This window comes from Lytechinus variegatus, chromosome 3 (genome assembly GCF_018143015.1).
Source record: "Lytechinus variegatus isolate NC3 chromosome 3, Lvar_3.0, whole genome shotgun sequence".
Lineage (NCBI taxonomy): Eukaryota > Metazoa > Echinodermata > Echinoidea > Temnopleuroida > Toxopneustidae > Lytechinus > Lytechinus variegatus.
Window position 1 is genome coordinate 25,226,592 of NC_054742.1, and position 13,191 is coordinate 25,239,782.

General features: G+C 33.2%; 2 protein-coding genes across 3 annotated transcripts in view; both read left to right on the forward strand.

Annotated features, from left to right (window-relative positions):
* Nucleotides 1-8,626, forward strand: part of LOC121410595 (separin-like) — a 44,358-nt gene extending 35,732 nt beyond the window's left edge. Inside the window, exons 18-22 of the mRNA XM_041602784.1 lie at nucleotides 139-306; nucleotides 943-1,128; nucleotides 1,799-2,016; nucleotides 2,305-2,553; nucleotides 5,986-8,626. Coding sequence (XP_041458718.1) covers nucleotides 139-306; nucleotides 943-1,128; nucleotides 1,799-2,016; nucleotides 2,305-2,553; nucleotides 5,986-6,214 — 1,050 coding nt within the window. The 3' untranslated portion in view covers nucleotides 6,215-8,626. The remainder of the gene's footprint in view (nucleotides 1-138; nucleotides 307-942; nucleotides 1,129-1,798; nucleotides 2,017-2,304; nucleotides 2,554-5,985) is intronic.
* A 3,905-nt stretch (nucleotides 8,627-12,531) lies between these two features.
* LOC121410596 (macrophage mannose receptor 1-like) overlaps nucleotides 12,532-13,191 on the forward strand; it is a 31,793-nt gene continuing 31,133 nt past the window's right edge. For both annotated transcript variants that reach the window (XM_041602786.1, XM_041602785.1), the window contains exon 1: nucleotides 12,532-12,895. In XM_041602786.1, the coding sequence (XP_041458720.1) occupies nucleotides 12,850-12,895 (46 nt within the window). In that variant the 5' untranslated portion in view covers nucleotides 12,532-12,849. The remainder of the gene's footprint in view (nucleotides 12,896-13,191) is intronic.

The window sequence follows — 13,191 nt, forward strand, 5'->3', positions numbered from 1 at the left end:
TATTTGCAATTCACTACATAGAGTGTTTACTAATTGTAGGTTCCATCACCTAGCATGTAATTGGGAGTGCTGCGAAAAATAGAGATGATTTCTTTGTCTGCTTCGGATCAATCAATTTACATGAATTTGTATTCGTAGGGTCTGACAAAAGACATGGAAAACAATCTGTTGTCCTACTGGAAGGGACTAATCCAAGGAAGCTATCCTGATCAGATAGCAGAGAAGAAGTTAAAATCACTTGGACAAAGACTTTGTGATTCACTTCAGGAAGCTGGACATAGAGATGTGAACCGTGTACTTTGTGAGGTATGGTGATCAAAATGGATATATATTTTTGTCACATGATGTGGAGATTTTCAAAGATGCAAGATTTCATCTAGGTTCCTATAGATAATATTTCAAGTTCCCTGAGATATTAGTGGACTTTCTGGTTTGCTCTCTTGTGAACCCAGTTAAGGTCTATATGACATCCATGGACAAATTTTTTAGAGCCATTGGTGTCAGAAGAATACTATTTTTTTCTTTTATCTTGCTAATACCTGTTATGGCCACACTAAGATTCAGAACATCAATATATTTTCTTTTCTCACGTGCCTTCCAAAAAAATGAATTATGGCCTAACATGACATTTGCCGTCAATTGCGAATTTGACACAAGACTTCAAATTGGTTACTGGTCTGTTTGGTTTGTCACTTTTTGCTGATAATAAATGATTGATGGTTTACATGAATACACAAGCATATGTCATGTCTCGACTAGGACACTGCCAAGTGGTATGCCCATGGATTAATAGTCATGGATGGTTTCCCATTCACAAAATTAAATTGAATGAATCAGCCTTACTGATAATCAATGATATGGGGCAGATTTGATACTTCTAGCTTGCCCTTAAACATTTCATATAATCACATATTTTTCCCTGTGCTTGTCTGTCCCTTTCAGTGCCTGATAGATTCCTTCTATCACCTGACTCACCTACAAACCAACCAGGCTTTGTGTAGTCTTACAGGCATCCAGTCAGGAACTGAAGATCTGACACAACTCACCATTCTGCTCAAGGGTTTGGCCAAGGAGTGGGAGAAGGCACGACCTATGCAGAGGAATTTAGTCATTCTTATTCTTGATACAGTAAGCATTATTGGAAATTAGTTGATAACTTAAAAAAAAATCTATTTTGGATTTTGATGTTAGTGGATGTGTCATGTTGATGGTGATTGGTTTAAGGAGACTGACTACACACATGAAAATCCAGGGGTTTGAAACCTGGCCACAGCTCATATCCCTTTTGGAAAGGCAGTTTATCTACATTGCTCTTTCACATCTTTCAGATTGTAAAGTTGGTCCTTAGTGAACAATAAACAATCTTGGTAAATGGTAAACAATCTATATGATTGATAAATTATGTGTCTGTAAAAATTCCAAGATACAAATATTGCATTTATTGTCAGTTTCTGTTTAAATTTCTTAAACACGAATTCCTTCCAACGAACTCTATACATAAATCATCTTGTATTTTTACAAGTAGTATGCAATTTATATTATACGTAAAAATAAGAATGTGTATATCTGGGTTCATCAGACAAACACGTGCACACTACTGCAACATACATGATTGGGATTTATTGTAACCAGTATTATGGTAGAGGAAGATCACTCACTCTTTGAAATTATTTTTTTGTCTTAATTTCTACTCTTTCTCTTTACTTTATTTGTCCCTTTCTCCTCTTCTTATTCCTGTCTTATCCCTCTTTCTGTTCTCTCCTTACATCCCTTTCATCTCTTTGTCTCTCTTCTTCAGGCAATCCAACAGTTGCCATGGGAGAGCATGCCAATCTTACAGGAGTGGCCTGTATGTCGCCTTCCTAATCTCCACTTCTTGATGTCTCACCTAAGGGCCAGCAAGTCAGGGGCAAATGTCCTAGGAAAGGGGGTAAACCCAGACAAGACTTACTTTATCCTCAATCCAACGGGTGACTTGGACAATACACAGAAGACCTTCCAAGACTGGTTCCAAAAGTAGGTGTTAAGAATCAGTCACATGTGTCTTTCATTTGATATTAGGTATTGTTTTAAAGTCTTATAACAGGATTGATTCTGATGATAGCTGTCAAACTTGGATTGCTTTGAAAAAAATGATAAAGAATTCAGGAATTCATTTTGCCTCAAGTGCCTGTGCTAGTTATTTTGTTGTCTGTTACATAATTGATTTTACTAATTGTGAATTGGTTGTAGCCACTGCTAATCAAATTTAATTGAGATTTCACAATTTCACATGATTTAATAACATGTATGTTCTCTATTTAGGGAGAACAAGTGGAAAGGAGTTGTTGGCAGAGCTCCATCCAAGCCTGAGTATACTTCAGCTCTTACTGACCATGACCTCTTTGTATTCTGTGGCCATGGCACTGGTAGACAGTTCCTTACTGGGGATGACATTCAGAGACTTACATGCAAGGCAGCTACTCTTCTCATAGGCTGTAGTAGTGGTAAACTTCAAGTTAATGGCTGCCTTGATGCCAGCGGAATGGCTCTCAACTATCTTCTTGCTGAATGGTGAGTTTGGAGAAAAAAACATTATATGGAATTTAATATGATTTTATTGTATTTGAGGGTGATTGTCTTAAGTCTAAGGTCAAAAAGGTTCAGTACATTGCAATGTATCATTCTCATAATAAAATGAAGAACTGTTTAAGGAACCAAACTTCATTCTTGAGGTCAAAAGGGAAAAGATCGTTATCAAATTGATAATGATCTCTAACCAATATGAAAATATAGGGTACCTGCGATTAATCAAGATCCATTTGAGGGTTCAAATGCAAACTTGCTCAGATATTCATTTGAGATTGACAATGACCAGATTAGGTTTTGGGGTCATGAGGTTGAAGTCAGAAGATCATTACATACATTGAACTATCTTGTTCTCAGGATAAATGAAGAACTGTTTTAAAGGATCGATTTCAAACTTGTTCATGCATGTATATAGGAAGGACAGTGATCTGTATAGATTTTAAAGTCATTAGGTTAAAGGTCACTGGGGTCATTATTTGAAAATTTTCGAAGTACGGTTTGAAATGTATTCTTGATCAGGTAATGACGGAGGTATAAATATCAGTTGCATACAGCAAGACTCCATCTACTTCCATTTGGGTTCAATGTTTTGATTGGTTGTTTTATTAGTTTTTCATTTATATATTGTCTTTTGTAAAATTGTTTTGTTTGAAATATGTTTTCATTTCACTGAAATGTAACATTGTGAGACATAATTTTCCTCCTTGTCTAGATTAATGCAAACGTTTTGATGAGCAGATAAGGGCTTGTATTACAAGGTCATCAAAGTTTAATTCAATTCAATGGTTTAGAAATCAATATATGAGTAATTTTACAATACTGGGGAGGGAAAGTGTGATATCAGACTGAAAATATAAATTCCTTTATAAAATGCTCTGAACAGACTGAGTAATCAAACATTTATAAGATATTCATATAAATATAACCAAGGGAGACATTTCAAACAGTCTCCAATGATATGGAATAATTTTTTTTCTTATGTATATTGTTTCTATTGGCATTTTTATGAATTATGCTTGGTGTTCACCATAACAAATGTTACATGAGTAAGAGAATTAGCTTATTTTCTTCATGCAAAATTTCAACAACTCCAAGTTTTCTAGTTTGTGTTACATATGATTATATCCTGCCAGTTAAACATGGCTGACTTAATTTCTTCTCAGATTTCTCCTACCTCTAAAAATTCATGGATCATTTGTTACACAGTGTCCAAACGTGGGCACCAAAAAGAAAGTGGCTGCCACATTTTAAAAATCTATGTTTAGATTGATTTTATTCATCTGTTTTATAGATATTTATGCAATAGATTTCTGTATATGAGTATTTGATTGCAGATTATAAAATTTACAGATCTACGACCCCTGCAAAATGCAGTGGTCAAATGCTGTCATGGTAGCAACATGATTACAACAAATGAGAGCAAAATATATGTATGGAGATAGGTTGCCTCAGATGTACAGTATACCCTGTTTGAGAATGTCACATTATGGTGTCCTCAAATTTATTATTCTCCCCATAAAAAGCCTTGTAAAATGAAAATGACATGTTTTTTGTGTCTATTTTTTCTGTACTATCTCTACATCATGGGATTAGGACCCCTTTAAATAAATTTGAATATTTGAAATATGACAAGTTCAAACCTCTGTTGGAAAATCTCTCCACTATCATAAAAATACTCATATGATTGAAAAAAATAACATGAGGAAATCTGTATGATCTTGATTTTCCTATCTGTTACTCTCATTCTAACTATACTCACAAAATATCACATTGAAGGCAAGGCAGTGTTAGCTTAATGATTGCTCAGATTTACTCATGCTTAATAATGCAAATCTTTCTGTATTTCATTATATTTGATCCATAAAGTGTTGGAGAAGATACAGATAATATAAAGTGAGGTAACACACACAACATGGTTTCAGAATACCAGTTGAAGGTGTGTTAGGGGCATGTTGAATTTTGGAGATAAAACACACACAAAAAAACCTACTAAAGATAACACAATGTTTAGATTACCTGCCCTGGTAAAATGTTTAGATTACCTGCCCTGGTAATTGTGTAACTGGATATCAGCTATCATGCATGATTTGTTCAATTTTGTCCATTGTGATTATGTGCACATCTGTATTGAATGCTCAAAGTCTGCTTTATTCTTGCAATTGTAGCTTCTTTCCTAATTTTATGAGAAATAGATTGATAATAACGCTAAAATTACAGAGTAGAACATGAAAAGTATTTGATGATTCAGTAGGGAACATTGGAATGAGCAGTGAGTTACTTCACAGACCACTGCTGTGATATTGTTTTATAATGTTATCAAACCTTTGGGCTTTTATGAGGTCATTGTGTAAATAATTTCCAATATACCATGACCATGCATGCCCTGTGAATGTGCCTCTGTTAGTACAATGCTCTGTAAACAACAATGTGTAAATAAGAACCGGTTCTGACACACAAACAATCCTGTCATTATGAAGACAATGATACTAGGATAGAAATTATTTATTTACCAGCCACAGATTTACAATGTGATACCATTTTGTCATTGACCGAACAAAGTCACTTGATTTTATGGTACAGTACTTGCATAATTTGCTAAACTTTTATGTTAAATAATTTGCAACTATTACCAAGGACTTATGTTATCATTTGTTATTGTAATATTCATTCTGTATTGTAATATTCCACTTTATTCTGTAGAAAATGTGCATGTACTATGTATTGTTGAAATTTTCTCTATTCAACCAAAAAAATTTTTTTTTTGTTCAACTATTTATTATTTTTTCTTTGAAATTTTGCGTTCCGGAAGGATGTTTTATGGCATTGTTATATATAATTCATATTTGATTGTTCCAAACTTATTCAAATTATTTTATGTTGTAAATCTCAAAAGAAAGCTCATAAACTGCTAATTTGGGGGCTAGACGCTCATGCATTCTCATTGAGTACATAAAAAAAAACTAGCGGTATCAATGGATTTATTATTTTTTATTGTTTTAAGAATTTCTGATGTATTTCTTCATTTCAAAACTTTTTGTCATTGTTTTTCAATGCAAAGTTTATGGAAATCTCACACAACATGAGATAAAGTGATTTTAATAAAGTAAATACAGATGCATTTGAATTTTTGGTAGAAACAATTCACATTAATAATATTTGTACATGAAATCATGTTTTTTACCAATATTTTGGTTGACATGCAAAAATATGTTGTGTAACTTTGGAACTGTGTGTCTTGGTGTCGCAAAGTTAATCTAAAATATTGCATTAGACTTGAAAGAAAAATGTGGGGGGGGGGGCATATAAGGCCTTTTAGGGTTAATGTTACTTTTTTTAATTTACTAAATTATAGTGTGATATATCACTCTCAAGCATCATGATAAATTATGCATTATATTTCATTTCTCATCCATACAGCCCATGTGTTGTTGCCAATCTATGGGATGTTACTGATCGAGACATTGATCGTTTTCTTGAGTACCTACTGAAAGCATGGCTTTCATCAACAACTCATCCAGCGCCTATCAGTGATAGCCAGTCACTAGCCGGCTTGCTGAATGATGCCCGTAAGACATGTAAGCTGAAACATCTGATTGGTTTTGCTCCTGTCCTGTACGGTCTACCAGCCGCCATGCTAGAAAGTTAAAGTCAGCCAACCATAACTCTCCCAAAGATGAAAATTACCTTTGAGGTGATTCCTCTTCAATTTTTATCATCAAAATTTGCCATCTCAGACATTTCCAGAGCAGCCAGTCCGATGATATTGATCAAAAGTATCCTTTTTTTAATTTTTTGTAGTTGACTTACATTGTTATGTATTTTTATGTGCATATATTGTTTTGATAGGACAGTCTTGTGCATTTAAGCAAGAAACGTCTTTATTTAATTGTTTCATATGTTGAATACATTTAGCTGGTCAATCAGTATCCCAGAATGTAAGTTGTATGTTGTAAACCTACTCCCCTCAAATATGTAGAGTTAAATGGATTTCATATCAAATGAGGTTCATAGCATTATTTTCATTGTGTACTTCTCATATCCTATATTGTTCCTTTATATGGTCATTACAAGATTCATCATTAATAATCTCCAGTTATCTTTAAACCATATACAACAGAGTACAGCATCCCATTTCTAGTGTTCAGACATGCTGAAGCAAATTACCCTGCTAAGACTGTATTTTAAATCATATTGTATTTATTGCATCAAGAAATTTATGATGTTTTAATGCACACAGACTGCTTACTCTGTTGGTTCATTTTGAATCCTGATATAAATCACTCTTATCTGTCATATCTAATAGGAAATTTGCAAAATATTTCATTTGAAATTCAGTATTATGTATGTAATTTGGTTGAGTTCAATGGGTGATTTCAAGTATGGTGTTGAAATCTGGTGTTAGTGTTGGGACAACACCGTACTTGAAATCACGCTGGTGTTGGGATTGACCTCGGAAAATATGACGTATTTCCGGCAATTTGTGTTGAGCTCTGGTGTTGAATGTCGTCTGCTGAACCGAGCATTACAGCAGGTGGGTGTTTCATAAAGCTGTTCGTAAGTTAAGAGCGACTTTAAGAACGACCGGTGATCCTTTCTTGTGGTAAAGGTATATTCATTGGCGATGGTTTAGCGCGTAAGAAAGGTTCACCAGTCGTTCTTAAAGTCGCTCTTATCTTACGAACAGCTTTATGAAACGGCCCCCTGGTGTTGACGATCTACGTGCAATTTCCCTATTTACCAACACCATCCCCCAGGGATTGGGAAAATCGTCAAGTTCATGTTCGGTGTTGGTGTTGATGAACTGTATTTCACGAACAGGAGGCGAACATGATGAAACATCCCCGTAAAAGTATCTATTACAGTTAAGATGAGCGCAAATCATTAGAGTTTTACACATTTTAATGAAAAATAATATTTATGCTTTCTGATTATTGCAGTGATTTTAACCTGTGCATTCTGTACGATAAGATTTTACCGCAATTTTCTTCCCGATTTCACTTTCGTCGTTGAGAATTTCTCGCGTAAAGTTGAGATGATCAGCAGCGCAGCGCAGAGGCGTGACGTCATAGGATATCAATAACGCGATCGGTATCGCTCCTCTGAACTCAGCTCAGTGTTGGGGCTTGGTTCAGCAGCCTTTTCACCCTCTCAACACCAACACCGAACACCGTACTTGAAATCACCCACTGTGTCGTGAAGCACAGTTGCATCTTAACATTTTTCCAATTTTGGATGCAAGGTAGATTTTGTGTAATTTTGTGTTTTACATGATTGAACTTTTTAGTTATATAATATTACATCATACTAGTGTTTGTCCTACAGAGTGGTGGGATATATATTATATACACCTCCTATAGACCCTTGTTCACCCTCTAACAATTTAGGTAACCATTAACTGTATTACACAACAGTGGTCATCATTTGGTGGTTTGTGGTAAAGCATCTTGTACAACTATGATACTGTATTTAGCAATGTTTTGCCTCTAAAGGATTGACTACTGAATTGTTGAATTCCTAGGATTAATACCATACAGTATTTTTTACTAGTACAAACAAACACAGCATGTTCTCATAGTTAATTGATTAACAAGCCATTAGTATTTATTAAAGTATTGAAATCTTGTGGATATGTTGGGGATGTATAGAATGCATCACATGAAAGTGCTTTCAGATACATGTTAGAATCCTCAATTACCCCATCATATGAATAATCTTCGATGTTTATATAAAGTTCCACCCTTAAAAGTTATTACATTTCATTGAATAAACAGGTATAATGGAATTGAAATACTTTTCAAATGGATGTTTGGTTTGTTTGGGAAAAGGTGTTTATTGTTTTCTACCTCTGGGCAATTCCGTAAAATCAACCTTTTTCTACGTCCGACCCCCCATTTTTCTAAATTCTTACTTCACTTCATAAACATACCAAGTCCTAGTCATTTGACAGCATTACAGACTGTCATAAGAATCAGAAATCAGAGACAGAAAATTTCATGAAGGTCTCAAATACATGGGGTCGGACAAACATATTTTATGGAATTGCCCTTTATTACAATTATGATATAATGTTTGCAAAATTTAGTTCATACATCTAAGTTTAAAAATTGTGTTGCATTAAAGGACAAGTCCACCCCAACAAAAACTTGATTTGAATAAAAAGAGAAAAATTCAACAAGCATAACACTGAAAATTTCATCAAAATCGGATGTAAAATAAGAAAGTTATGACATTTTAAAGTTTCGCTTAATTTCACAAAACAGTTAAATGCACATCTCGGTCGGTATGCAAATGAGGGAACTGATGACATCACTCACTATTTCTTTTGTATTTTATTATATGAAATATGAAATATTTTGATTTTCTCGTCATTGTCATGTGAAATGAAGTTTCATTCATCCCTGAACACGTGGAATTCCATTATTTTAACAATTTGCAATCATCGAATTCGTAAAAATTGAAATATTGTAGAATTCAAACAATAAAAAACAAAAGAAATAGTGAGTGAGTGATACATCGACTCTCTCATTTGGATGTAACTGGCTCGTTCATATAACTATTTTGTTGAAAATAAGCGAAACTTTGAAATGTCATAACTTTCTTATTTTACATCCGATTTTGATGAAATTTTCAGCATTGTGCTTGTCTGATTTTTCTCTCTTGATTCAAATCAACATTTTTCTGAGGTGGACTTGACCTTTAAACAGTATGTCATGTTAATGTTTAATGAAAGCTAGATTCATTATTTCTTATATGTCAAACAGTGTAATCTGTCTATTACCATTATGAATAATCATCAAAATCCAAGCAATTTTTCAGACCAGATCATTCAAACTGTGTTTAAACCTCCCCTTCCCCTCAGTCAAACAGGGTTCTTATGTATTTAAAGATTGATATTGCAGAGTTAGCCATAGACTATATTGGCTTTATTCAACTACATGTAACAACTCTGTTATTTTAAACATTTTTCAATGTAACTTGACATTTTATTGTCATTTGGAATCTTGGCCCTTTATTATAAAACTGTCATTTGTAACCACAAGCTGCCTTACATGTATATTACAAAACATTTGAATTTTATAAATAACATATGAAATATGGCCCTGTTCCCATGTTTCCATGAGTTTAAGGTAAATAGTTTCAGAAGCCATACTTGATTCAAAATTTTAGAAGTTGATGTATTCTTGATCTGGCAGTGGGAACATGTAAATCTTGAATGTGTGCAGTCAAGAATCTACAAATGTAGTTAATTTTTGATACATTTTTAAGAAGTAAAAGGAAGTGTTAAATCTCTCCAATATTGGACTCCTGTAAAATGAATGTTCGTAGCAATTACATGAAAAGAAGGAGATTACATCATAGAATTATATGTGTACCTGTTATCTTGAGTTGTAAACATTTGATGGTGTAATATATTGTATACTAAATTACTAAGTTGTATAAATGTTTTTATAAATCAGGAATGTACATGTATGTTAAGATAGGGAACACATTTCAAATGACCTGCCTTATGAAAATCATTACAAACTTCTGTAAAATATTGCAAAGAAATTGTTGAATAAAAGAGATCAAATAATATAATCCACATGAAAGCCTTAATATGTCTGTGATTTATTATTACTTTAAAAGGAAAGAGAATACTTAATCTTGATAAATAGTCACAAAGACAAATAAGAATTGTATATCCTTGCGTAGAGCATCAGCATCCTAATACATGAGAGGATATGGGCCATGATGCTCCCTTTCAATACCATTATTCTGTAATGCACAGAAAGAATGCCACAAATTTAATGATTTCTATTTAATTGTCTCCTAATAAGTGTTTTATTCTCACATTGTCGAACATCAATAATTCTACTATCGATTTGGTCCAATTTATTTATTGATTTATTAAACATATTTAATCAGGTACAACAAATCAGTATAAAACTGTTTTTCATCAATGACCTGATGAAAACATAAAGAACAACATTAATCATTAAATCATACATGAAAATAAAGTCAAATCTAAATCAAAGATAACAATACTTAGTAACATAAATAAACAAATATTGTTACTTAAATGATAATATGAATCAAACTAAAATATTTTGAATTATTAAAAGGGAAAAGTAACTAATTTAAAGACTACTAATTGTATAATTTATTCGCTGAGAAAAACAATGAACAATGAAATAATTCTGGCACAATAGAAAATCAAGTGAAAAAATGGCAATCAGTTATAAATGTATGTCTAACTATATTGCCACTTACTTGGTCTTATACTTATTCTGGCTAACTGTCATTTAGTCTTGTGCCAAGATTATCTTATATCCAATTCTCTATGAATACCAGGAAAAAACTGGTATATATACCCTAACTTATCCTTAAATGGGCAAAGTCAAAATTAGACTAAATGATAAGTAAATGGCTAACGATTAGACACATCAAACCAAATTGAAAGTTGGCATTGTGGACGTTGACCAAATAGCAATTTATCACTTTTTTGAAGTCTTCACTGAAGTCTTGCTCATATTTTGAAAACAAATCAAGGATACGGTTGATGTGACACCACATTAGTTTTCATTAGATACTTTTGTTTCATAGTACTTGGCTCCTGTCTTGGAATATGTTAAAAGGGTGATTTTTTTTTCATACTTATCGGTCTGCCTAATTAATTTTTCCTTGTCTTTCTGAGGATAAGATTAAAGTCCCCAGTTTTCACTTCGGCAACCCGAAACAATTTCATGGAATTCGGGAGAACACAGAATTTATAGAATTTCATGGAGAACAAAATTTTAGGTTAAAAAAAACAGAGAAAAAATAAGGAAATTCAAAGCAAAACCCAATGGCAGCAGTTAAACTGTGCATAGAGCCACAAGGAATCTGTTCCCAGTGTTTAGCACATGAACTGTACATGTATGTTGTCAAGCTTTATATGCATTCTGCAGAGCTGCCAACCAGTACATTTTTGGCGTTAGTTCGTTTTTGCAACCAAAATACGGCATTATGTTTTTTCTTAAAATAAAAAGCAATTTTGTATAAAAAAAAATGATAATCTCGATATGTCTCTATTTCATAAAACTTAAACAAATAAGGTTATTGGATCAATGTAATTTCAGGTTTTCTTGTTCTTTTTCAATCATTTTGTTAAAACCAAGGTGAGATATACACATGTTTCAAAGTTTTTTTTGTTTCATCTGCATGAGCAGTGCGCAATTTAGCTTGCATGCAGCTTGAGCGCTGTGATGAGCATGTGCATCACGCATTTTAATATGAAATACAGTTTTGGGGGAAAAATACAGTTTTTTAATCACAGAATGCACTTTTTCATTCACAGATGTTGGCAAGTCTGATTCTGTGTAATGTATATAATGAAAAGAGTGTTTTTCTTGGATTTTTACTATTTACAATTGTTTATCACATGTTTTGTACATGTCAGCAAAGAACATGGAATTTTAGATTGAGAACACTGAAGAACACAGTTATTGTATAATTGAATACAGAAAACAGGGTAAGTAGGTAAAATACACATCAGTTTCTCTTAATGGGTGAATCAATCTTATTTCAAATAAATAGATTAAAATCTGAGTTGGGTTTAGACCCCATCAATATTGTCAAATAATCGTATCTTGATGTTGTAATGAAAAATGAGAAAGAATGAGCAAGTAAGATTTTTAAAATTATTTTGAGAGGAGTTATAAGATCTTTTTGAGGGATGAATGAGATATATTTTGGGTCTTGAATCTAATATATTAGATAATTTCCTCAAAAGAATGCCCTAAGTAAAAACTCTTCAAATTGTTACAGACTTGACATAATTGAGGTGGTACAATTGTCCCTTTTATTTGCTGTTTCCTCTTATGTAGCTTCATCTCAGATCACAACTTTGTATTCTTATCTCTTTACAAACAAATCAGTGGGGAGGAGGAGTTTGTACATCTCTGTGCATTATGGGTAATTTAGAAATGGTAAAACTCCCCCAAAAATCATTTCAGGTTTATTCCATGGTTAATCTTTCTGGAGGGGTGTGTACAACAAGTTTCTAAGCCTGAGTGCTTTGATTAAGTAGCAGGCTACAGTTTTGGAAGACATTATTTTTTCAATTCGATTCCTGAAAACTTTAGACTCAAAGAGGAGGGAGATGAAGCATCACCTTTGAATGGCTGAATAAGTTGGGACTATCATCTCCATAGCAGGAAAGATTGATATCGATTGCCATAAATCTTGTCATTTGTACTGAAATTTTACCCTCAAAACCCATAGAACCTTCTTGAAAAAGAGGGTTGAACTTATCACTGGACAATGTTAAGAATTCTATCTTTACTTTTGCTGTTTCAGCCAGCAATAGGTAGGTCAACAATTATTTTCTATATTTGAGATCATGAAGAGGTGGGCAGAGAGGAGAGAACAAAATTGAATAGAGAGCATGAAGAAATGGGGAGTACTTAATGAAATAAATAATGGTTTCTAGTGGCATATTTTTTTTTCATGAAATGGTACCCTAGGAGAAGTTAAACTTTTTTCAGACAGATCGAACTATGGGGATGAATTGATTTGTAATGGAAAGGTAAAAGTGAACAAAAACAGTGGTGTAATAGAAATACCAATAAAGAAAATATAAAGAAAGAGGCAGACAGAGAAAGA